The sequence below is a fragment of the Poecilia mexicana genome, unplaced genomic scaffold, assembly GCF_051168715.1.
Source record: "Poecilia mexicana isolate PSO_F unplaced genomic scaffold, ASM5116871v1 scaffold_10, whole genome shotgun sequence".
Classification (NCBI taxonomy): Eukaryota; Metazoa; Chordata; class Actinopteri; order Cyprinodontiformes; family Poeciliidae; genus Poecilia; species Poecilia mexicana.
In genome coordinates, this window is record NW_028263379.1 from 20,570,257 (window position 1) to 20,595,785 (window position 25,529).

General features: G+C 41.7%; 2 protein-coding genes across 2 annotated transcripts in view; one reads left to right on the forward strand and one right to left on the reverse strand.

The window, feature by feature from the left end:
* The first annotated feature begins 143 nt into the window (after positions 1 to 143).
* slc25a51b (solute carrier family 25 member 51b) lies at positions 144 to 6,056 on the forward strand. The gene is made up of 2 exons (XM_014991237.2): positions 144 to 474; positions 3,282 to 6,056. The coding sequence occupies exon 2, from the start codon at positions 3,336 to 3,338 to the stop codon at positions 4,269 to 4,271; it is 936 nt and encodes a 311-aa protein (XP_014846723.1). The 5' UTR covers positions 144 to 474; positions 3,282 to 3,335; the 3' UTR covers positions 4,272 to 6,056.
* A 1,913-nt stretch (positions 6,057 to 7,969) lies between these two features.
* Positions 7,970 to 25,529, reverse strand: part of frmpd1b (FERM and PDZ domain containing 1b) — a 30,486-nt gene continuing 12,926 nt past the window's right edge. The window contains exons 3-17 of the mRNA XM_014991241.2: positions 25,353 to 25,463; positions 21,951 to 22,123; positions 20,643 to 20,745; positions 19,755 to 19,800; positions 19,415 to 19,519; positions 19,161 to 19,256; positions 18,294 to 18,419; positions 18,051 to 18,170; positions 17,195 to 17,328; positions 15,986 to 16,112; positions 15,638 to 15,730; positions 14,795 to 14,977; positions 14,272 to 14,473; positions 12,639 to 13,613; positions 7,970 to 12,455 (exon numbers count right to left, since the gene is read on the reverse strand). Of these exons, the coding sequence (XP_014846727.2) occupies positions 9,928 to 12,455; positions 12,639 to 13,613; positions 14,272 to 14,473; positions 14,795 to 14,977; positions 15,638 to 15,730; positions 15,986 to 16,112; positions 17,195 to 17,328; positions 18,051 to 18,170; positions 18,294 to 18,419; positions 19,161 to 19,256; positions 19,415 to 19,519; positions 19,755 to 19,800; positions 20,643 to 20,745; positions 21,951 to 22,123; positions 25,353 to 25,459 (5,118 nt within the window). The 5' untranslated portion in view covers positions 25,460 to 25,463 and the 3' untranslated portion in view covers positions 7,970 to 9,927. The remainder of the gene's footprint in view (positions 12,456 to 12,638; positions 13,614 to 14,271; positions 14,474 to 14,794; positions 14,978 to 15,637; positions 15,731 to 15,985; positions 16,113 to 17,194; positions 17,329 to 18,050; positions 18,171 to 18,293; positions 18,420 to 19,160; positions 19,257 to 19,414; positions 19,520 to 19,754; positions 19,801 to 20,642; positions 20,746 to 21,950; positions 22,124 to 25,352; positions 25,464 to 25,529) is intronic.

Genomic DNA, 25,529 nt, shown 5'->3' on the forward strand with positions numbered 1-25,529 from the left:
CTGAAGTGTGTCTTTTTAAATTACAAACCCATCAGTGCCGCCATTCATGTCTATAGGTGCCGCGGCTGGAACGTTACTATGGATACAGTAATCTTGCTTTACGGCACACTGCTGTCAAGCAGGTCAACCGAGTTAGCACAGCTAGTTAGCTAGTGTCTCCAAACAGCGCGATAAATGTATATATGTGCGTCGAACTCACGTAGATAAATTGGTAAAACCATACTACTCATTAACTATGTCAAAAAGCTTAATTAAATGAGTTTCAAAAGTATAAAATGTTATCTTAAATCTGTGTGAGCCCTAACGGTAGATTCAATTTCGTAGCAATGCGCATGCGCAGAAGCTTCCTTGGTGTCACGACACGTAATTCTGCTGTAACTCCAGACACGACCTACACAGCGTTGGCCTGTTTACCTTGCAAAACCGACCCACCTGTCCAGGTACAGGACAGCAACCGATCAGCGCACATAGCAGGTAAGCACTCATCTATAAGCTTAACTGGAGGGAAGCGGCTACTTTACTGCTTGGCACTGAGTAGCTGTCATTGGGGTCTTCAAAACAGCCGTCAATCAGCACCTGACCATTTGGACTGTGCCAAACCTAGCATGCTTTGCAGACAGGTATTTTTTCTGTGGATTGTGGCTTGTTTTCTGAGCGTTGTCCCAATATTTTCTGAGTATGTATTGACTGAAAATCAATACGAGGAGGCAAGAAAGAGCAGGGTTGAACTAGCTTATGTTGCTAAGTTCTTTAGCGTTCTGTGTGATTATTGGGATAAGCATGATAGCTGCTTATAATCTTTGTTGTTATTATTATTGGTATGCAGACACACAAAAGTTACTAATGGTTTTGAATTATTGTAACTGAAAAATGTTGTTTAGATAGGCCACACTACGTGTGTAAAAGGAAAACAGGCGTGACTGGACATGTTTGTGAACTCCTGAGAAATAATACTTGCTGCATAGAGGGAAGAATAAAAGATCCAAGTGTGACACAATATGAGTGTGGGTTTGTCTCAGTCTATTAAACGGGTTTCCTGTGTAATTTTACCGCAGTTGGCAAAATTCCTGTAGTTCTATTCTTTAATCAGCAAGCATATAGAGAAGCATCTTGCCAATTGTGGCAAAGTTGCAGATATTCAAAGCACAAAAGATGATTATTTTCAAAAGCAGCATGGCAAGAATTGCAGCATCAACAATGCACATGTAACTATTGGTCTGAAATTAAAATTGGCCTGTATTTATTCATGGAAAGTAGAAATCTTCAGGGCAAAACACCTGCATGAAAACTACTGTGTCATGGTTAATAGTACCCGCATGTTCTGACCTGAAACTGTGTCTAAAGATTTTTGCTTTGATATTTTGGTGTCTTCATAATCTGTTTTTAGATAACGTGAAGACATTTTGCCTCTTGTACTTTACTACATAAAAAAGTGCTTTAATTCTCCACTTTTCTAGACATTTATTTTCAAATGTGTTTTTTTAATTACTGGAGTTGATTTGTTGCTTCTGGTAGGAGGAAAAGTGTGTTTAAAAATAGTTTTAAATGTTTATGATTCATTTAATACTGTACATGTACGGTGCTTCCAGCTCTGTACTTGTGTCGATGCTTTTATAGTTGTCCTGGCCCTTCCTATGACTTTGGCCCTAACTTATCAGTCCGTTGTGCAATAATCCTTATCAGTCGGCTGTTGAGGCTGCTTGTCTGTACAGGCGTTAGTCTGGTTGTAACAGTTTAATTTCTGTCAGATGATGGTTGACATGAAATGATTTTATTATTACCAGATATGCAAAAAGAAACTCGTGAAATAAATCACCTCAGATGTAATGAGGCGATACTACTGTTGAAATGTCTTTAAAACAAGTTAAGAGTATTTTTTCGAGTTGGTACATACTGTTAAGTCCCAGTTTATGTTGTAAAAACGTAGCTTATTAAAAGGTGCCTTGCAAATGTATTGATACTCCTTACATTTTTGTAATATAACAAACTTGTTGGTTTATATTGCAGGTGTGACTGGATATGATAGTGAGCCTGTTGGTTTGTTTTATTACACAAAGCAGGGTTTTTCCCCCAGTGTATTATAAGCCTGGCGGCCCGCCATGCTTTACTAGCCCCGCCGCCAGGCTAAGGGTTACTTTTTTACGTTTCTAGAAGAAAAAAAAAAATCGCTTTTTTGTTTTAAAGCCGGGCTGCAAGTGTCTCTGTTGCTCTGAGCATTTCACTAGCAGAGCAGATGTATTCCTAAATGATAGGTTTATAATAGATAGGTTTATAGTTTATGCATTAAGCCGACAGTGCGCGGACCATTCACACAGCTGGCACCTCTGCGCTTTGCCTCTGCGCTTTGCCTCGCACGCTGCTGCTGCGCCTCCTTTCACTCAAACTGGACACAGGCTGGCCTTTATGGATATTTACATCAACTTACTGTGAGGAATTATGATCCTTTAGAGAACTCTAGATAAGAGTTTAAAACCCGCCGCGTTAGACTAGTTGTGGGTTTAAATAGCAGATTAAAACTGGAGATGTTTTCCCGTAACATATAATTACAAGGTAATACTTTTAAATTTCCTGTCAACTTAACATCTTTTAATACAAAGACACGGTAGACCGCCGGTGGACCGCCTCGACGCCCCGACCACCGGGCTTAGCAAGTTTTCTGGGGGAAACCCTGCAAAGTAATGTGCAACTGTGAAGTGGAAGGAGCAGAATACACAAATTTCAGAAAATGCTTTTTTTTTCTCTCCCTCTTTTGGCAATGAAGAAAAAAAATTACCACAGCATGATGCTGCCACCACCATGTTCAATGATTAATGTTGTTCAAAGCTTGGGAAATTGTTTTCTAGCAAGACTTTGCTTCCTACAGCTTTATCCCTAATTGTTCTGCTGTGCTCCTTGGGTTTCATTATTGTTCACTAATTATTGTTCTCTAACAAACCTCTGATGTTTTCACAGAACGGTTATACTTACACTTAGTTCGGTGTCTTGTGAGGGCTGCTGGTTGTCCTGAATTTTATTTAGAGGCACAACATGTGTTATCTACACTACACTTTTCAGATGTTTATTTAAAAAAGAAAATATAAGAATACAAAATAAAATCAATACATCAGAGTTGTGTGCTTCTTTGTTGTGATAAATAACATAAAATCCCAGTAAAATACATATGTTTGAGGCTACATTGTGTGTAAAAAGAACAATGAGTTAATTAAAATGTTTTAGTTGTTTCACATAAATGTACTTGTTGTAAACATGCTGTAATGCCTGTTTCTAACATATTGTTTCAGTGCTGTACAGAGTTGATGTGATGCCGGAGGATCAGCCAGTGCACTGAGCCTCTCATGGCTGTCAGCACCATGGACTCCGAGCCGACCCGAACACCTCAACCCGGGGCCGGCCTGACAAAAGGAGGCTCCTCCCTGTTGCCTGACGGGATTCTCGGCGCCAAGTTGGGTTCTCATGGAAAGCACTACGTCTGTGGCTCCATGGCAGCCTTTACCAACATCTTGGTGACCTTCCCCATTCAGAAAGTGCTGTTCCGCCAGCAGCTGCACGGTGTGCTGGTTACCGAGGCGGTGCAGCAGCTGCAGAGGGACGGGCTGAGGAATCTGTACAGGGGCCTGCTCCCCCCACTGCTCCAGAAGAGCACCACAGTGGCCATCATGTTCGGCCTGTACGAGGACTTCTCCAGGGTACTGCAAAACCACGTTGGCGGCAGCGGCGTGCCAGAGCTCGTCACGCGAAGCTTTGCCGCGGCGCTGGCAGGAACCACAGAAGCCATCCTCACGCCGTTTGAGCGCGTTCAGACTCTCCTGCAGGATCATCGGCACCATGCGCGCTTCAACAACACAGCGCACACCTTCCGGACACTTGTGACCGAGTACGGCGTCCGAGAGTGTTACCGCGGCCTCGTGCCCATACTCCTCCGTAACGGTCCCAGCAATGTGCTGTTCTTCGGCTTGCGCGGGCCCATCAAGGAGCTGTTGCCAGAAGCTAATAACCAGGCAGGTCACTTGGTAAATGATTTTGTGTGCGGAGGGGTGTTGGGAGCAGCTCTCGGCATTATGTTTTACCCGCTAAACGTGGTCAAGGCGCGGGCTCAGTCTCAAGTCGGCGGAGCCTTCCAGCCGTGCCGGAAGGTGCTGTTAACGGTGTGGAGGGAGAGGGGGGGCAGCGTGGTCATGCTCTTCAGAGGAGCCCATCTCAACTACCACCGGTCACTGATCTCCTGGGGGATCATCAACGCCACCTACGAGCTGCTACTGAAGCTCTTATGAAAGGAAATAGAAGATGTATTCAAAGGGAACGCCGACGTGAAGAGGTGGGAGGTGTGTGGAAAGAGACTTGGCGACGTAAAGTCTGTGTGGTTGATGTCTGGCTCTGTTATTCCAGGACTGAGAGAGAAGAGAAAAGAAAGGAGCCAGCTAAGAGTGTAAGATAACCACCTGCCATTGTTACTTTTCAATGTTGTAATCATAATAAAATCAAGATGCACACTTCAGCCTTCACATCCTTTGTGCCAGGGTCCAAATGGTAAGCCCTTGTTTGGTCTGAGGAGTGTTTTTTTTTTTACAGCAGCACTTGATTTCCTTCACTGTTTTGTAGAAAAATGTGTTTCTCTGTATGTGCCGTGTGCTGTGGAGTTTTGAAAGTGACATCCCTCTGTTCTGTCGACCAAAAGCACTTTCCCTCTCAAGCTAAACTTCTGCCACTTAAACACTTTTGTGCTTTTGACCATTGAAATGTCCAGAGACTATTTGTCAAGAGGAGATTCTTAGACTTTTGCCTGTTTGTTTCTCACTTGCCGCTTATTACAAGCTCATGCTGAAAATATACAATTTTTAATGCCTATGAAATTTCTCACTTATTTTTGGAATGGGACACAAAATATGGAAATGTCAGGGTTACAACTAGGGATGCACCAATTAGTGCAATTGGCTGGTTCTGATCAGCCATTTCTCTTGATCAACTGATTGGTCATCATCAGGACAAAATATTGTAAGTTTTTTTTTTTTTTTTTTTCATGAAGTGCATCAAAACTCTAATCTGATTTTTCAGTCTTTAACTAGCAAAATACACTCTGATGTCCAATTCTGATTAAAGATAAACGCTTCAAGGTGTTAATGCCAATGATCTTGTAATTCCTTCCCTTTCTGTTTTTATTCAAAGCTACTTTTTTTATTGTCTTCTGGGAAAACAAACTCAAACTCAATCGACATTATAAGTCAGGTCTCAGTGATGAAACTGTTAAAGTTGATTGGTGCGTCTGTAGTTAATCTGTGGTTTGTTTGTTTTTTTACCTGCTTTCTGAAGTGCCACTGGCAAAAGTTCTTTGAATCTAAACAATCCACACCCATATTTGCAATTTATTTTTTTTCTTTGAAAGGAATTAAATTATATTTAGACTTTGTGAACAACATGAAAATATACCCAACAATAATCTCGATGTGCACCTTTGCTCCTTTCAATGGTTTTGGACCCTTTCTATAATGCAAAACATTGAAATAAGTACTATTGAATGCTCATTCTCCCCAGTTGGATTCTGAAACCTCTCTTGTTTTTTCCTGCTGATATATTCTCCCCTCACGGTTACTCTCCTCCCCGTCTGTAACATCTGTTGACATAATGGGCTCAGATTTCAAGCTTGAGTAGTTTCAGCCACCACCACACCACGGTTCTGAGCGTGCCTGGCAGCCCAAAGAGGAAAGGCACGTTGCTTGGACATTTGAGAGACTGAAGATTAATGGCGGAGGGTGAAGACAGGGGCAGAGGGTAATGTTCAGTGGCACAAAAAGCTCAAGCTGCCACGTAAAATGGACCGTTTGGCCTAATTTTTTCAAATGTTTTGCTTCTCCTTTCACTCCTCCCCTCAATGTTCAAGGTTACATGAGGTTTTTTTTTTTTTTTTTTTTGTTTCTCCTTTCAAACAAAAGCTTTTGTAGCTGGTTTTAAATAACTTTGCCTGTAATTGTTCTGAAAGTCAGTACGTTACTCTGAAACTGTAACGTTATTCACTGCAGCTAAATCAAGTCTTTGATATAAATAAAAACGGATTTGTTGCATTGGCGTTTCAGGATAAATGGGAAAATTGTTACATTTTCTTGTGGGAAAAAAATGAACATGACGGCGCCTTCCTAAAGTATTCTTGCCTCCTCTTTATGTTAAAGCCATAAACCTATTTTAGTGGGATTTAATGTGACGAACATCAAAAGGGTGAAGTAGAAAGAAAATGCATGATTTGCAGTATTTTTTTACATATTTTTTACATCCACTTGTATTCAGGCTTTGTGGGTCTCAATCCTTTGTTGCATCACCTTATGCTTTTACCAGTTTGTCCCATCTGGAGGCTTTTATTCTGTTTGCAAAATAGCTCATTCAGATGGAGTGTGAACTTGAACTTTTCATGCCTTGCCATTAATTTTCATTTGGATTTAGACCTGGACTTTCCCTGACTCATTGTAACACAGTTATTCTATACACACCATTCATTTATAGCTTAGGATGTGTATTGTCAGTAGTTACCCTGCTGAAAATACCCCAATCCCATTTCTTTTGAAGCAGTCTAGTATTTTGCTCAATTTGTCTAACAATTCTGATGACTCCCTTTAGAACGCAGAAGAAACAACATCTACAGAGCATAATGTTGCCACTAATAGCAACATTGAAACTGTTAGTGGTGGGGCTGTGTGCAGGGTGTGCTGTTTTCTAAATATGGGACTTTTTTTTATATATAGCTTTTATTTAAACTTTCTTTTTGCAACTCTTGCATGAGTGTCAGATTTTTAGAGTTCAACACCAGAGGTGGCAGGAGTGTCTTGGCCGCTTGTGTGAATAATGCCTCTCTGTCAGGTTAGGCGACTTGCCACTTCTTGGTAGGTTTGTAGATTTAGACAGTGCTTGAGATGTTTTATAAGCTAACCTTGATTTATTTTTCTACAAATCTACTTCTGACCTGTCAGCTGTGTTTCGTCTTCCTAAAGGAGTTTGATCACCAAAGTTTTCTAACAAACCTCAGAGGAGCCAGAACAGCTGTAAAATATATTAACTAATTAGGTGACTTGTGAAGTCTTCTAAAGAATTGCATTGAGAGGAATCAGAGCAAAGTCGCTGATGAAACTAAATGAAAGATTTCTGAGCATTTGTGACATCTATACCAAACCCTTTGTATCCACTGAGCCTCACCGTACAATACACCACCTGCCTGACCTGCCCTTTTCCTGAGATACACTCTAATCCCTGCTTTCTGATCACTCGCACAACCTGCAACCATGTGCCGTAGAAAAGATGAGACTTGGCACTCACTCCCGACACAATGACTAAAACAGCGTCGCTGTGATAATATATTTGATGTTTTTTAATCACTGAAGAAGTTTTGACAGTGAGTCTACATTAATGATCGTTACTCTTCAGGTGACTGCATCAACACATAAAAACCAGATTAAGGACAATCTGATGTGAGGACTTTGGCTCCAGAAGGGTTGAGCTGCTGCAGCTACAAAGCCTTCCAGCTCCTGGTTGCTGCTCACATTGACATGGTCATCAAGGGGTCATTTGAATTTGAAGGGATAACATTTTTGCCTTCAATGTCATAAGGAGTGTTTTTAATAACACAAGGCTAAAATGCTTGCCCGGATTTCTTGGAATAAGGAGTAAGAGATGAGAAGGATACCAAGGATAAAGAGAGACGCTTCAGTTCACAGATAAACGCTGCCTTAGCAGACGGGAAAGCGAGTTAACACCGGGAAAGAAAGCCAACAGTAATCCTCGTTAACTGCATTAGAGGTTAAGACATGTCAAAACGGCACGATAGCGAAGTTTCAGGTTCACCCTCACATGCATTCCTCTTGTTATTTTCACTTCAAATGTTTAAAGTTTACAATGTCATAAATGAGATGTATGACGAGTAGATCCCAGGCACCTGAATTCGCTGATGCACACATCAACAGAGACAAACATCGAGTAAAACGAAACAACATTAAGGTCAGTGTGTATTTTATTCCCAAACAGTACAATTCTTGTTACATTGACTTTGTTGGATGTAAATATGGAAAAGGGACAGCTTGTGTAGAGACACATAAATGTTTCATATGAAACTATGTGCGTACAAACAGAAGAGTGTAGCAGACTCTTCTTGCTCTTTTAGCCGGTCTGATGAACAAAAAAAAAAGAGACAAAACACAGTTGGAGCATCATAGAATGGCTTGTTTGTGCAATGATTGATAAAGCTACCAGAAAAAATGGCAGCTGGAAGTCTCAATCAGGAGATTTGCCTTCATACCCTTAGCGTTTTCCTTCGTCACTTTGTAAAATAGAAATACTTCTCCTCACCAGCGAACTGAATGCTTAAGCAGACTTCATTTTGCCAAATCCCCTTACCATATTTACAGGAACGGCTACTGACTGATCAGTCTTAAGTGCCTTCCTGTTGTTCAAAAGTGGCTCAAGTAAATCCTTCACGGTGGATGGCTCATCAAGGGAGCTGGCTACGTCTTGTGAAATGGCGAGCTGATTAGCGAACGCTTCACATCAGCAAACTGATCAGGCAGTGTAATCCTTTTAGCGGCGATTCACAGAGATCAGTACAAACAGTCTTTACATTTGACAAATGCAAATGTCATGCAAATCTTGCAAGTTGTTGCAAATCATGATGCAGAAAGTTTCTCCAAAGCAAGACCAAAAGCCAACATTCCAAGCAAAGTAAAAAAAAACAAAAAAAAACCAATGTGTTTACACAAGAATAATGCATGTGGTGTTGCTTTTAATGTTAGAATGGAAATAAATAAAAAATGGCACACAGTGTGCAGGGGCCGAGGGGTTTATGTTTGCATAGGCGTAAACTAAGGTTGGACACAAAATGTAAATCTACAATTCTGACCTTAATCAGTTCATCTGTCAGTGTTTTTATTGATAAAGTGGTGTACAAAGAGGACGAAGAGCAAGGAATATTTGTGGCTCAGTGTTTTTAAGACTGGATCTTTGCTACATCTGGACAGAGTTTAACAGTCTCCCTTGTGCCAACTACATAAATAAGGTCCACTGTTTCACTGCCTAAGCCCCCATCCCGACATACCCAGACAACATACATAGACGGAGGCGTTTGGATGAAAACAAGAACGTTCTAATACTGCATATATTTGGGTAATGGGAATATTACAAAGAAACTACTGGAGTGGGAAAGACAGGAAAAAACACTTCATACAAGGTTATGTCTCACAAAAGGTGCAATCTGTAACAGTCAAAAGTGCTCTCCCTGCTGTGTAATAGAGTTTTGTACCACATCTATTTGTGATTGTGAGGTTTAAAACCAAACCCTTAAAAAGGTGTAAACCTTACACATATAAAAACAAAACAGCTATTTATTGTAGTTGAAAACTGTAATAAAGTATATTTTCTAAGTCTTGTCAGTAACCATACTGCAATAATAAACTTATTAAAATGACAATTTACAGATTACACCTTGAAGAGTGAAGATTTTGTTCAAAAGCAGCAAAAGGTAACATAATACTGTCTCAAAGACGAGGGAAAATTTAAAAAAAAAAGAAAAGAAGAAGAAAGAAATCCAGTGACATCCTTTTTTTTTTTTTTTTAAGTTTCACTCACCAGAGATCTGTCCATGGCAGAAAATGGTGCAAACATTGTAAAAATAAATACATAAATACGTACATGGATAATCAGTACATACATACACATATTGTATCATAAAATAAGAATAAAGTAATTATAAAATTCATATGTACAAATGCATAGTCCATGTGTTACAAAGAGAGGCAGACTTCTCTCTGGCATTATGTGAGGTGTCAGTGTGTGTATGTAATTTGTTGTGGTGTGCATGGCACTTGTACAAAAATACTGGCGTTGCAAACCAATTTGCTATGTGCAGGTTCTTCTTGTCTCCCCTCAGGAGTCCATTGTCTTGGAGTCTGAAGGTTTGGGTCAAAAATTGAGTGGTACACGGCCAGGTGTGTCCGTGGTTTCCAGTGTGCATGTCCGGAAGAGTTGTGTGAGTGCAAACACTGATGAGATGAGCAAAGTGCAGCGTTTGGCAAGCAACCGCACTCCATCTTCCTCTCCCTGACTCTGTCCAGACCCCACACTCCTACCACCATTCACACCACCAGTCCCAGCTGTTTCAACGGCCCCGACAAACTCTCGGTACAGACCAACTATCTCCTTCAACTTGTCCATAGGCTGCTGCCCGTCGTCGTCCTCATCCTTGTTGACACGTCTTGCTTTATGGCAGATATCGCAACCAGGACAGGGGTTTGTTTTCAGGCAGGCGGCTGACAGCTGAACCAGTGCGCTGAAGCTAGTGGTTAAAGAGCGCAGAGCCTCATCTGGAGCCCAGCCAACACGTGTGGCTCGCTGACATCCAGACGCTAGTCGGCGAGCCTCTGCCTGGAGAAGACTCCTTTCAGGTTCTGTCATGATGATGGGACTCATTCCAGTGCAGCTCTGTCCTACAGCAGTGTTGTCTTCTGTTCCATTGTGATTTAGGTCTGTGCTCTCCAGTTTTGAGAGTTGTTGAGCCTGGTCAAGTGCCCCCTTCTCTAATACAAGAAGAAGTTGGTCTATATCTTCACGCAGAGAGGCAAAGCCGCCCCTTAGCCCTCCATAGTTCTTGTTGGTAAGGGAACGAAGACGACCACTGAGTGAAACCGTAGGTGAAACTGGACAAGAAACCAGAGGACTCAGTTCAGAGGATGCGGTGGAGAAAGTAGACAGTGGCCGAGGGTTGTCCCTCAGAAGGGACAGAATGTTGGGTTTTGGAGAGGGTGTCGTTGGAGAGGACGCCTGAGCAGGTTTGGGGCGTATGCGGCGAGAGAACTCATAAACCGTGAGTTCCTCGTCAAAGCTGACCCCATCTTCAGTGTCTCCACTGAAACAGTTGGCGTAAACAGTGCGACAGCCACAAGACTCCCGATGTTGCTGTGGAGGAGTAGTGTCTGCTCCAGAGGAGGTCGGTGAGTCCCCTCCAATCTGCATGCTTGTCACGCCTCCCAGGCCAACAGCTGAATGAGGCCGTGACTGCGGCTGCTCTGAAGAAACACTGCCACTGTGTGGACTGTTATCTCGAAAACTCAGATTAGGATGTGAGCCATTTGTTCCACTGGCCTTTTTCATGTGTGAACTTACTTCTGGAGCCTCTTTGATGGTTGCGATGACAACCTCTGCTCCGTCATCTAAGATGCTTCCTTTACTTCCTGATTTTGAGGTTATTGATTCTTTGTCCTTTACAGGGGTTTTGTTTAAGTCTGACAAACCACTTGCTACAGACAAACCTGAACCAAAGCCAGATGTGTCTCCATTGATGGTACTCGTGGAAGGATAGTCCAGATTTCCTAAAATCTCCTGGGAACGAGTCATGTACCATGGCAAAGACTGGATCTTTCCTCTCAGAGCAGAAGCTGGTAGTCTACCTCCAAGGCTGGAGGAGCTAGTTCTCAGATCAGAGCCTGAACCAGATCGACCAGGTTCTCTGCTGTCAAGGCCTCCAACACCTTTACAATCGACTGAGGTGGGTGAGGTGGTAATAGTGAGCGGCGCATCTGTATTTTTTGGTGAAAGGCTCTCATGGCTCAGAGAAACCCTCCTAGGTCCTGACTGGATGCTGCCATTGCGATTGTTCCATGGGTGGATCCCATTGGGTGTACTGATAGTATCCTTAAACATCCCTTTATTTGGATCAGTGGGAGACACAGGAGAGCTAGCAGGTAAAGATAATGGATGAAAACCGATGGAAGAAGTAGGTTTGGGGGGAACCGGTGGAGGAACAGCTAGCTTCGTGCCCGAATTGGAGCGAGGGATAGAGTGTAAGCTCGGTGGACTTTTTGTTAGAACGTTAGATCCATTGACTTTCTCATCAGTTCTTGCTGTTTCCTTTTTATCCGAAATGAATGTTTTGTCACTAGTAAGAACATGCGATCCATTCTCACACAGCAGATTTTTGTTTAGTTGCAAGTTGTTTTCCTGTTTGTTAGTCTTTTCCTCTGATTGTAGTGTTGTGTTGGCTACTGCCTGTTTTTTACATCTCACTGCTGTAATCATTGATGAAGGAAGAGGCAATCCACCTAATGTGACAGACTTGAACTCCATTGTGTCTGGCTCCATTTCCAAAAGTTCAGAAGACAAATGTCCGGAGGCATCTCCATTGCACTGGGCATATGATCTTCCTTTTTGGGGTGACTTGGGAGGCATCATCTGAGGTTTGGGAAGCAACTGGGGTTTAGGTGCCAGCGGTGGTTTGACTTTTGTTTCAGGTTTCTGGCATGACTTTGAAGCACTCGGTTGTAGGTGAGCAAGTTGGTTTGTGGAATCTTTTAGCAACTCAGAATCCTTCTTCATTTTAGGTGATCGAGGTTTACTGGCTAGGGGAGATGATGGTTCTTTTCCTTGGAAAGATGGAAGACTATTCCAGGTTCCACTCGAACGATTGGCATTTCGCCGATCAGCCAGCTCAGCATCTGTAAAAGATGGAGAAAAAGAGCAAAGAAGATACACAGACTGTTATTATACAGCTAAAAGAGGTTTTAAAAGAAATAATTGTTAGATGTTTTGACTTAAAACGACTGTGCATGCATCAATAGACCTTCGCAAAGAATGAAATAAAAGTTGTCTTATCGTGAAAAAAAAATTCTAGAACAAACCTGACAAATCTGGAACTGGTGGTGTAAATCTATCCTGTGCATCAAAAAACTCATCTTCTGATTCTGAGACGTTGTCCTTTAACAAAAGAGCTGGTTTTGGGTTCGGCGAAGGAGTAAGAAAGAGACTGTCCTCATCTTTAGACAGGCGGTGCTCAACTTGTGCTGATTTACTTCCAGGAATTGAACTTGTTCTTACTGGGACTTTGGGAGGAGTCTTTTTCTTTCTTTTAATGGGCAATCGTTCAAAAGGTGTGCTGTCAATCATTCTCAGATCTCTTGAACTAGGGATCTTAGATATGCGTCTGAGTTTGTGGATACCCAGGTCCTCCTCCTCCTCGTCATCATCATCATCGTCATCGTCATCACTTGTAGCTCCCGCCGGACTAGGTAACAAATCATCCTTGGAGAGCTCTGCGAAGCAGAGGAAAGAGTTATCATTGCCACGGTAGTTTAGGTTTGTGGGTCGCAGGGGCCCTTGACGCTTTGGCTCAAGGAGGTACGGGTGGTGCACATCCATGTTTGAAGGATCTTCACCCGGGCTTGATCCACGAAGAGCATCCAGGCGAGAGGGGGCTTTGGCTGCAGCGTTGCTTTCATCCAACGCAGTGCTCAAGGAACTGCTGGACAAGCTGGAGAAGCTGCTGGTAACTCTTGGATCAGTGTGATACCAGCTGGTCTCCAGGTTCATTTCTTCATCCACAACTTTAAATTTACGTAGACCACTTCCTGTTGCACCTACTTCCTCTTCGCTCTCGTTTTCCTTGCCTTCTGTTGTAACTATTATTTTTACTTCCTGTTTGCCTTTGTGTTCTTCTCTCTCTTTTCTTTCTTCCTCTCTTCTCTTTTCTTCCTCCCCTCTTCTTCTCTCCTCCCAGTCTGTACTTGCGGGGTCTGAGCCTTTGTAACTCTGAGAATCCATTGGGTCGTCATTATCTGTGGAGTCATCTGAATCACTGCAGCAGCGGGACACATAACCTAATGCAGAAACCGAAGATAAGCACAGTTTAAAGTTTTATGGATGCACACTGTTGAAGAAAATTATGTTCAATTATAATAGGATATCACAGCAGTTATCTTTATCCATACATGTATTGCCTAATGATATACCCTTCTGAAACCCGGAAGAAATGCTCATTTATTTGTAAATTTGAGAAATTTACAACTAAAGTATATTTTATTTGTTTCTTGATGATCGTGAGGCCTCGTTTGTTCTAAAAATATAATGCTGTGAGATTACACTCTGGACAAAATTCACTATGACATCTTTGTTTTTCCTTTAAACAGATTTGTTTTTTTAGTTGATTTGCTGGGGATAAATGTTACATTATTTACAGAAAGGTTTGTCTGATTATAATTTTTTTACACCACAAACACCAGCCCTTTTAACGTGTTTGCAAGCCTTTTAGAGCTACTGTATGTATTTGGAAGTACAGTATATGATTTTAGAGTTTGGACACATTTAATAAGTTGTACTGCTCAGGACAGTGGCCTCTACAGAGGAGAAAAATAACTCTGTAAACAACTCTGTGGGTCTCAGGAGGCTACAGTATATTGACATCTGATGTGGAAAATGTCAAAAAGGCCAAAGCCAGAAAGTGATGGTTTTAAGTGAAACAGGTATTTTTTTGCTCACTTGTTAGGGATTCATAGCACACTCCCTCTATTACGGCGAACCTCCCACACACACCTTCTTCAGCAGGAATCCGGTGCACCCTGACTTTCGGGCGCCCCAGACGGAAGACATTAACACTTGGATCCACCAGGAGTTTGCAGTAGCCTCCCAGCAGACACCCTAAGTCTTTGGCAGCCATAGAATCCATCAGTAAGGCAAATGGCTGAGAGAGGGGAGGGCATTGGAGAACATTAGGTAAACGGAGGCGATGAAAGCCAAAGGGTAAGAAAAGAAAGGCGGAGAAGTGGGAGAAAGAAGGAGACACTGTCACCTTTGTGTTAGAGAATTATCATGTACACTAGCTCCCAAAGGTTACGTATTCCTGAACTCGAGGAAGCATACTTGACCTACTTTTATTCTAGCATGAAATTTGGCACAAAAATAGAACGCTAAGTGCATATGCATGTCTTTATCAATGTCTCTGCCAACGTGTTTATGAATTATACAGCATCTGGATGAACAGAGTCACTCGTGTCTTTCCTACCTTCATATCATGCAGTGAAATGCGTAGCAGGCTGACTTTATCCGACTCGGATAGCAGCTCCACTTTGCTGATGCTGCTGAACTCAACCAATGTGGATATCATGTTGATCTTGTGGTTAATGACTTGACTCAATCCATACTTGGCACCTACTAGCAAGCTGACCATCACTTCCCTGTCCTGAAGCTGAGCAAAGGTGAAAGCACACAAAAATACAACAAAAGGACATCACAGTTATAAGGCGTATTAACAGGCACACCTGTTTATTTCAATATGATAGCAAACCACTTCATTTAGACATCTAAATGGAATGAGGACAACTTGTTGAAGCTTAAACCAAATATCACAACTGGTAAGAAACTGGATTTCAGAGACATACTGTTTTGAGAATATCAGAAACTGTTGAGCTTCTGGGATTTTCATACAAAACCATCTTTTGGCTTTACAGAGTTTTGCTTAAATGCTACAGCCTACGTAAGTGTTGTCGCTGGCCATGTCTATCCCTTTATGGCCACAGTGTACCCAGCTTCTGATGAACACTTCCTAGTGTACCACGTGTCAAATCTCCGTAGTCACCAGATGTAAATCATCCAGAGCACATTTTGGTGAAAATGGGAGATTCTTAGCCTCGATGTGTACAGACAAATCTGTTGCAACTGCATGATGTCACGATGGCAACATAGACCAACATCTCTGAGATTTGTTTCCCTTACCTTATGCCAAAAATAATTACGATTGTAAAGTGAAAGTCAGAGGCTAAATAAGGGCCTAACGCAGTACTACCATGATGTACACCGTAAAGTGTTTAGTGCTTGTATTTTAGCAAGTGAACAAAAAGGTTCTTACCATCATTGTGGCTGTGTAAGACCGTCCACCATAAGAAATGAGTTCTCCAAGCTGAGTAAGGTAGGCTAATCTAGCCTGCGTAGCCGATATTACCTGGAACACAAAAGTTAACAAAAAAAGAGAGAAAATATAGTAAAATCAAATCAGAAATTCTCTGACAGTCTAAGCAGATAAGCTCCTCCTTAAGTACTCCGCTGCCCACTACTTATCATTTTCTAACGTCTTTAATCGCGTAGGATATTAACAGCTAAAATAAAATGCTCCCCAAAGCCTTCACAATACAGGCACGATCTGTAACGAACGGCCTTCTGTGCTTTTTCTGTCAGTCATCTGTCATTCCTTGTCTACCTTCTGTCGTGGCTCAAGAAGGGACTGGATTTTTTTGAGGTGGTAGCTAATTGCCTTCCTCAGGTCCTTCTCTCTCATGTTGCTCAGCAGCGTGGGTGAGATGAAGCTGTCCAGGCCAAACTCCTTCCTGCCAACAACACATACACAGAGGAATGAAAATCAAACTTATAAACAAAAAAGTGATCTGGTTGCCAGCACTATTTGACTTATTACTAAGAATAAATGATGTCTATAAAAGGACTTAAGACAAAGAAGATGTCATTGTAAAGGCAACTATGAAGCACTTTTATAATTGAAAACAACATCAACATACTTATTTAATAAACAGTTAAATAATAAAAACTGCAACTATCTTCTTACGTGGTAAAACAAAACCCTCAGCAGTCTGCTTTCTGAAGCTAACATTACCCTTGTTAGCAATTTTAACTGGATTTTGTTTGACAAGAAGGTTTGCATGGATTCCAGCATGCATACCAGTTTGAGCTGTTAAAACCTTTCCATGCATGTCAGTAAATGTAAAGCATGTTGTTTTTCTCGCATAATTGCACGGAAAACTGCTAATTGTATGGTCGCTTGTCTTTAAGAGTTAAATCAGTTTAAAGAAATAAAGCAACCTGGAGGATTTCAGGGTTGTTTGTATACAGAAAGTATATATTTTGGGATGAGTGAAGAAAATGTTTGCTTTATACAAGGCACTAAAAACTGAAGTGTTTTCGTGAACATCTGCTTGAAGATGCAAAGCGGAACGCTCCACGCTAAGCTGTTAAGAGTACCTCTACTAGATTTTATTAGTCATCAGGGGAAAAAAAGTTTTGTTTTAAATATGCAATACTAATGAAAGAGTGCAGATAACACCAGAATTTGTATCGGACATTTCCCCATACCAACAATCCCCCATAAACCTCCTGGCCTTTCCTTAACCCTAAAATCAGGCCATTACCTTCTGTATCACTTAAAAAACACAATTACATCCTCACATGCCAGCTTTAGATCCCTGGGGCTGGTGTGCATTTAGGCTATTGTCCTCATTACACATGCCCAATATGCTCCATCACATTAATAAATGACGTATTAATAAATTAGTATCTTCAGTCATAATCCTGAAAGCAGCAGAGCGCCTCGCTTTCTAGATCATCAAAATCAACGAGAGCCAGCAGCGACCTTCGTGTTGTGACCTCAAACTGACCCAGACGCACACAGAAGACTCACGTAATGCTCTTGATAGAAGTCCGGGTCTGTCCACAACTATCAAGTCTTTCATGCATGTGCAAGGCAGCCAGACGGAGCGCCGTGTTACACTTCATCTCCACAGCAAAACGCTCCTGTAGCACATCTCCAACACTCTGAAATCATCAACAACCACAGTCAAATGCGAACGGACACTGCGTACACACATGCATGTTGAAAAGCTGTTTGTGCTCTGATGCACCGCCAACATCTACTATACGGCAGAGGTTGGGGGGAAAAATAACACATTGGCAACTCTAGAAGTCTTTCTAAGTAAAACCAACAGTGGGAACTCCAAACTGTCAGGGAAAACAAGCACAGCAGGACGCAAAGACTGTTTTTAAAACATTAAATCAGCATGACATAAGTGGCACTCCTGTGGCTTTTATTGTGCAATGAAAAATATGCACAGACTGTGTATGGCTTCGCATATGTTGGTTTTACAAAGAAGCCTCAGAGCTACGTCATCAAAGTGGCGACTGCTTAGAACAGCAAATGTGAAGATTACTAGAGACTCAAAGAGGTGCAGGAATAGAGTAAAGCAATTGTTACACGACAGAAGAGAATCATAAGAGACTGGGGCCGTCTTGAAATGATCAGAGAGATTCACGGTGCAGCTTTGCTGTTCTAACAAATCCTTCAGCTTTGATGATTATATTTCTTAGTTTTGGGGAATTTTTTTTTTTTTGAAAGAAAGCCCATTGGTTGAAGTTGTGAACTAAACAAAGTACATACAGTCGATTCTTTAACTTTATGATAGATGAAGGTTTCTCCAAGTTAGTCACTAAAGCGGAATAAAAAAAGTATATAAGTAGTGCTGTTGACAGGTTTCTCTGACCTGCAAAAAGAGATACTCAAAGGCCAAGGAGTCCTCCTGCAGCATGTCTGTGGGGTCTCTGGGAATGAAGCAAACCCTGAACAGACATCTGTAATCATGTGAGTCTTTTTTCTGCACCACCTAGTGGAGACAAAACATAGCAGATCCTACATGCATTACACCGACACTCAGCTATAGTGTGACCGTTCTTCTCTGCCCCCCCAGGGTGCATATAGGTTTGTCTGCAGAGTGCAGATCCCTTACCTTTTGTATGAGCTCATCTTCATGCAGCAGCAATAGTTTTGTGATGCTATACTGCTGCTCTAGTACCAGACCAAAGTACTCAATCACCCGGATGGACAGTTTTTCCTTCAGAGTCAGAACAATGTCCTGGAAACACGGAAAAACAAAATTTCAACCAACTAAAACAAACTTGCTTTTCCCAGTCTGTTGATGCCAGATGGACGATCTCACCCCCCCCCCTGCCCCCCCCCCCGGCCCTCATCAGTTTTCCCCTGGCTGGGAATTTAAAAAAAAAAGTGAATCCAAGCAGGAGAGACGTTGTAAAGTGAAAATAAACTTAATCCCGCTGGTGGTGAGTTTTGGAAACAATTATCCTAACATGCAACCTCTTCCGGACACATTTAGTAATTATCATTCCATAATCAAGAGAGTTTGGGCAACTGCAGCCAGTGAACATACTACGAATTACAAAACACACCCACATTCCCTTAGAAACCTGTTCACAGCAGTGACTCACTCACGCTGGTTTGCATGCGAAACCCTTCACCGGATTTTCTCGAAAGGAAAAAAAAAAAAAAAGAAAGACGTGCTTTTTCAGAAAACCAAAGCTGTGCCAATCATCGGGTCTTTCGACAGGATAATGATCCAAGTATATGGCTAAATAATCACAGAATTGGTTCCCAAGCCTCTGAACCTTTGTATTGGGTTTCATGACGTACAATATCAATGTTCAAAATGCCTGACTCGTATTAGGATTAAGATTCATCTGGGTCTCTTGGGCAACAACATGGACCTAATTTTTTATCACTAGCTGATGTCTAAATCTTTAATGAAAATGCCTCATTGAGCTCAGAGGGCTGTAATGATGGTGAAAACCAAAACCCCTACCTTCACAGAGGTTGTACTGTCAAACTTGAAGGCCTTGGTCTGGCCATTCTCTAGATAGACTTTCAGGACATTAGGAAGGAAGAGAAGAGAGTTTCCCTATTGGAAAAAAAAAAGAAAGAGGAAGCAGTTAGACATGTAATTAAACAACACAACGCATTTCAAATGTGAGAATGAACCATCCAGAAAAAAATTATTCATTAATTCTTCTTTGGTAGGGTCTTTTTTTTTTTTTTTGTCAGAGAAAGTGTTTCTACCTGAGTGTGCCCATTGACCACCACCTCCTCTGCAAAGCGCACTTTAACTGGATTACTCCTCAGACGAGCTCTCTTCTCTGCTGACATTATGGATGACTTCGGATTCTGCAAAACAAGAGCTATCAATGAGACAAGCTTATCGTATAGCCAGCAGTGAAATAAGAAAATTGGAATCTGAGAACGCAACTTGTTTTAAAGAAATCATAATTTTCTGCATTGCAATTCGGTTTAAAGAATGAGGGAATATGCAAACTTACTGTCACATGTTAGGAAAAAAAAATAAACAGTTTCAAATGTCAAATGACCTCGCTAACGTGTTGAGATTTTTCTTTGTACTCACTGTCATGTGCCGCAGAATAGTCACATTAATGCAATCCTCCAATTCCCTGTGTGGACAAAACCAACAAATAAGAACACGGGACGCGCACACGTCTTTCTGCACCTTTGTACACATTTAACTTTTCCACATTTTTGTCAATGTCAACACCTTGCACATCTTGAGATCGAAATGTATGCTTATTCTGTGCAAAATAGTTCAAATGCAGTCAGAATGAACTAAGTTTTGAAGGCTCAACAAAGATTCTAGACCTGCACTTTGGACTATTCAAACACATGAATAGCTTTGGCTGTATGTCTAGTGGTGCTTGAAGGGTCCTGTGTGAAGTTGGACCTCTTTCCCCTTTTTAAAAACTTTTCTATATTTGAACAGGTTTTTGCTCCAGAACTGCCCCTGCATGTTGCTTCATCCATGTCTTCCACAGAGTTTTCTCTGACCTATCTGCTGTGCTCCTTCATGGTGCTGTTTGCACTCTGACGTTCTCCAGCAAACCTCTGAGGCCTTCACACAACACCTGGATTTATATAAAGGTTAAATGACAAACAGGTGGACTGAATTGACTCTTTAAAGAACTTCTTAAGGCCACTGTTTACACTGGATTTTATTTATTGGTATTACAGAATAAAACGTTGAGCACAGGTTTTACATTTTCATGCATAAAAAGAAAACCAGGTTTTCTTTGACTTTTCTTGAAATAAAATACTGCAACGTGGTGAAATATAGAAAAGCACAAGGGGTATAAACAATTGTCCAAGGTGCAAGAGGTCTTCCATCCAAATGTAAACGTGAATGGTACACACACACTCTTAGAAAGCGTCACCATGAAGCAGCTCAGATGGTGGATTTAGTCATCGCTCCGCTCTGCCATAAACCTTAGATAGATGGTCTCACCTCAAGATGTTCTCCACCTGCTCTGCACTCAAATCCTCCATCACTTTATCATTTATCTGCAGCACCTGGTCTCCTGGGAATAGGATCCCATCTGCGGGGCTCCCTGTGGTACACACACACACATACACACACGCTGAACATAAACCCTTGGCTGCAGAAACGTGCACGAGAAGCACACGTCACAGAATGGCACACATGCTCACTGAACAGGGCTGACTCAACAGTGTTGGGCTGAGCTCTCCAGGACGTGAGGGGTTACAGTTATTCTGGGTTTCTTCCAGTTCGCCTCTGCTCTGCCTACTCTAGTTATTTATACTCATTTGTCTTCAGGCTAGAGAGAGGCACAGCAGTTCCATCTCACTCTGTAGCAAACGCACAGTCACTTCCAAGCCTACAGAACATATGGGACTGTCGACACACACAGGCACACGGCTCCGCGCTGCTCTGCCTGCCACTCGTGCTTTAGCCTCTGAAGGAATGCTGCGAGCTTTCGCACAAACACACACTGAAGCGCAGCTCCACCCTCCTCTCCTATAGCCTCATCTCTCTGCTTTCTTCCTCTTTATTTTTTAAGTCATTCTTCCTCATAATTTCCTCTGGCCTTCACTCTTTTTCTGACTCCTCCCACCTCAAAGGCGATACGCATCTCTCCCCTCTGCCGTCCTTTACATTTTCGCACACTTTTTTTTTTTTCATGTCGTGTTTGCACTTAATTTATTCGCTGCTGACAAATCCCGCTCTCTGTTGGATGTCCCCAGTTATCACCTCCCTTTCACCTTCTCACCATCTTTCTCTGGCAGCAGACAGCAATTACAGAGATGAGGGCATGGTGGGAGTCTCCTCTAGGCCTTTTATCAGCTTATTTTACAAGATCAACGTCAAAGCGATGGATCAGCATCTTCGTGTCTTACCTCCTCCTGATACCTCCAATCAGAGAGGTCTAAATGAAAAGTGATTGAATTTAGGAAGGACGAGCAGGTGGCTCTGCTGTTTATGTGGCCTGCTCTGGCACAATGCCGAACATGATGGGTGAAGGCCAAGAGAGACTCAGTGTGTGTGTGTGTGTGTGTGTGTGTGTGTGTGGGTGTGTGTGTGTGTGTGTGTGTGTGTGCGTGCGTGCGTGCGTGCGTGTGTTTGTCTATGTGGATGAATGTAAATTGTTTTCTAATTCTTCTCTCCAAATAGTCACCTGCTTTATGCAATTGTGTTCTGCCTGCAGCAAGTCACATTTTTGTGTTTCTGCACTCACAAATGCATGTACACACACACACACACACACATATGCACACGCAATCATTCAGCATGTACCTGGGGCAACATCCCTGACCAGCAGGGGGCTGTCTGTGGTGAGAGTGAAGCCATGTCCGGTGCTCCGGTCCAGGACGGGGTCTCTGGTGATCTGCAGCGTCAGTTTAGCCTGGAAGCTCTGATTGGACAGACTGTTGGAGCGCTGCGACCGCCCATCGCCAAGGAGACGCTCTCTGAGGAGGTCAGAAAGGAGGACAGGTCATCTGGTGGCAATACACATCCACAGATACTAAATATATTTATAATTTTTCTTAATTTTCTTTTTTTTATATAATGTACCATTTGCATTATATTTTCACTTAAAACTTTACACTTTAAGAATTTGGGAATTAATTATGTCACTTATAGTTTCAGAAGAAATGGGGGGGCGGGGGTTATATATATATATATATATATATATTTTTTTTTTTTTTTTTTTTTTTTTTTTTTGCTTGAAAGTCAAATAATCTTGTAATATCTGTCCATTTGTCCAGTTCCAAGGTATCCAGAACATGACTTTATGTTTTTTTTCTCTCCTTTAGAAATCTACACAAAAAAAGGAACAAAAGGACAGAAACAGGTGGATAGATAATGCTACTGTAAAATGTCACGTGTTCCAGGAAACTAACATTTGTCGTAATCCTGACAACACGAGAAACATGATGGTGGCAGCATCATGCCACGGGGACAACAAGCTGCATGTGGCTAACGCTACAATGGAATGGTTTAGATTAAGGCATATTCATGTGTTGGAAGGGTCCAGTCAAAGTCCAGACTTAAATCCAATTGAAGGTTTGTGGCAAAAAGAAAGGTCCTGTTCGCCGACGCTCTCTTTCCAATCTGACGTAGCTTGAGCCACAATGCAAAGAAGAATGAGCAAACAATTCACTGCCCCATATAAGTATTCACTCCTTTTCTTACACATCTTATGTGTTTTTAGTGTGTGTGGATGTTTAAGCTGGAAAGTTTAACTTGTTTTGTTTTTAAACATTAAAAATACTTACACAAGCACTTACTCAGAGTGTTTGTGGTACTAATACACACATGAATCAGCCCCTCTTAGCTAAAAACGTAAATACATTTTTGTAACAAATTATTTAGGCCTTGCTGAATTACTGCATAATAAACCTCAAGAACTTTTTTATTCACTGCAAATCAGGATTCCTTCTAAAGCAAATTGCAGAAAGCAGCCTGGGATGGGGGAATATGTGATCTGGGAGCTTTTATTTTAAATTTGATGCCAGCAGCTTCTTCCAAAATAACTCAGCGAAACATGCAAAGGAAGGTATTATTGGCTACTTTTTTATTTCTTTTTTCTTTTTTTTTTTAGCAAATCAGTAACATCAGAAAATCTAATGGAGGCTATGTCTTTAGGAAACAAAACCATGGAAATAAAATGCAGGGAAATAATATAAAAACACATCCAGCGTGCCCTGCGTTAAGAGGCATAGTTTGGGGATTTTATCGTGATCAGTAGTATCAGTAAAAGAAAAAAAAAAGTTACTCTGTACAAAAGCAGTAAATGGGCAAGGATTTCATGCCCGCAGGTAAAAAAAATAAACATAGCTTTGTGATGTTTATTAATGCTGAGTAACAGAAACAGGACTTTAGAGCAACATGTTGTCATCTAGAAAGGCAAGTCTTTCTTTCTTTTTTTCCCCTTTGGTAAAATGTTGCTAAACCACATTCTAAATGCGTTACAGCAGAATGACTCCATGCACAAAGACCGTCTACAATGAGCCGCCCTCGAGTCAATAGATTGTCTCACATCAACACTTCAGTCAACAAAACTTCAGAAGAAGTATTTTGTTACATAGAAAGAGGGAATTTAACTTTCAAGGAAGAAAATCATTAGAATCTGATGTCTGGTATGCTTTTGATCAAAAAGTTTGAGTTGACTGTATATTTAAATTTCATAAATTATGTTGCAGTTCACAGAGTCACCTCAGCAGAATGAAGTTCACGTTCACATAAAGACAAATAAACACCTTCGTTCAACTCTAACAGTGCCATCCTCTCTTTGGGCCTTCTGGTCAAATTGAAGACAACATGGCAAAGTTTTCCCAAGAGCATCTACCAGTAGGAGTTCCTGGTATCTGCTTCCTCCTGCACCAAGAAAGAGAAAGCATTTCGCCGACAACTACAAGAGGATGGCGAGCGATTAAACGCATATTTGTGGCTTACTGAGGGGTGTGTGTGAGAGGGACAGTCAGAGATCGAATATGTACTCGGCAATGTGGTATGCGTCTTTTTGTATGGGTGTGGGTGGAGATCTACTCTGTGCGTACACCAGGTTAAGAAACGAGCCTTCAAATTCCCCCAGCTTTATATCATCAGTTTCTGCTTTGCTTCGTTATGAGGAAAGTTTTGCAAAACTGAATAAAGTTGCTCTTAGAAGCGTCTGTAAGCAGCAACAATTTTACGCATTTTCTTTTGTGGATAGATTAGTTGGTGATGAATTTCACCTCAGTCTTCTTTGCAACATCGTTTGGTTAGATTTTGTGGGTTTTGTTCATTATTTATTTGCTTATTTTGTGGCTGCACCACCACCACCACGTTTGACAGTTGATTGTGTTTTTGCTGAAATGCTGAGTTGGCTGTTACCAAACTTGCTTTGTGGCCAGGTTAATTAGACTCTTTACATCGCCCCAATGTAAGAGTGTGTGTGTGTGTGTGTGTGCACCACTGGCTGTCCCGTATGTCCCAGTGATGGACTGGCAACATGTTCAGGTTGTAACCCACCAGACAGTTTTACTGCATCTGTCCAAAGGACATTATTCCAAATGTCTGATCGTTCATTTAGATGCAATCTTGCAAGCCTAAGTCTAGCTCCCATATTAATTAGATAAAAGAGGCTTTCAACAGGCACTCTTCCAAACAGGCCCTACTTACTCAGTCTTTTTCTAATTGTACTCACAAACTTGCTAACTAAGCTTTGTAGGGGCTGAGATGCGGCTCCTCCTGGGTGATTTGAAATTTCTGAATTTGCTGAGACGTCCACTCCTGGGAAGACAGGCCTCTTTCTAAAATATGTTTTCCGCTTGTGGATTCTTTTCCTAAAGTGGAATTAGGAAGTTTGATTTGATTATGAAACAATTGCCTCGTACGGGTCACATCTGTTGTCTTTCCTTCATTGCATTGCAACACACAAAGCAGCAAACTGTCAACGATAGACATCTGCAAATGATCCTAGGACTGAGAATTTGAAGCTCCCCGTATTTTTTGAATACATAAAAGATTCCTTTCTTTAACTACAGACACACATGATGTGTTGGTGTTTGTTCTTTTGCAAACACACCCGTCACACAGTTTGTTCCACAGCTATTTTCTATCTTTTTTTTTCTGGTTTCTAGAAATTTTCTCAGGTTTAAAAAACTTTTTTTTGTTTTTACAATCTTCTCTGCCTCCTGTTCTTCCCGTTACCTGCTCAGAGATTCTCGAGTGCGTCGAATTATTGTTCCCACCACCTGCTGCACCCGATTGGTCCTCCGAGCTGGAGACCTGCTCCTGCATCGCTCATTCTCCTCCATTTATCTGAAACAAAAAATAGGAAAAGAGTGAGGTGAGATGGTTGGGAGTTGCTGACATGACCACAAAGAA

Bases quoted from the DNA above. Each gene is read 5' to 3' on its own strand.
- slc25a51b (XM_014991237.2), top strand. From the start codon at position 3,336: ATGGCTGTCAGCACCATGGACTCCGAGCCGACCCGAACACCTCAACCC.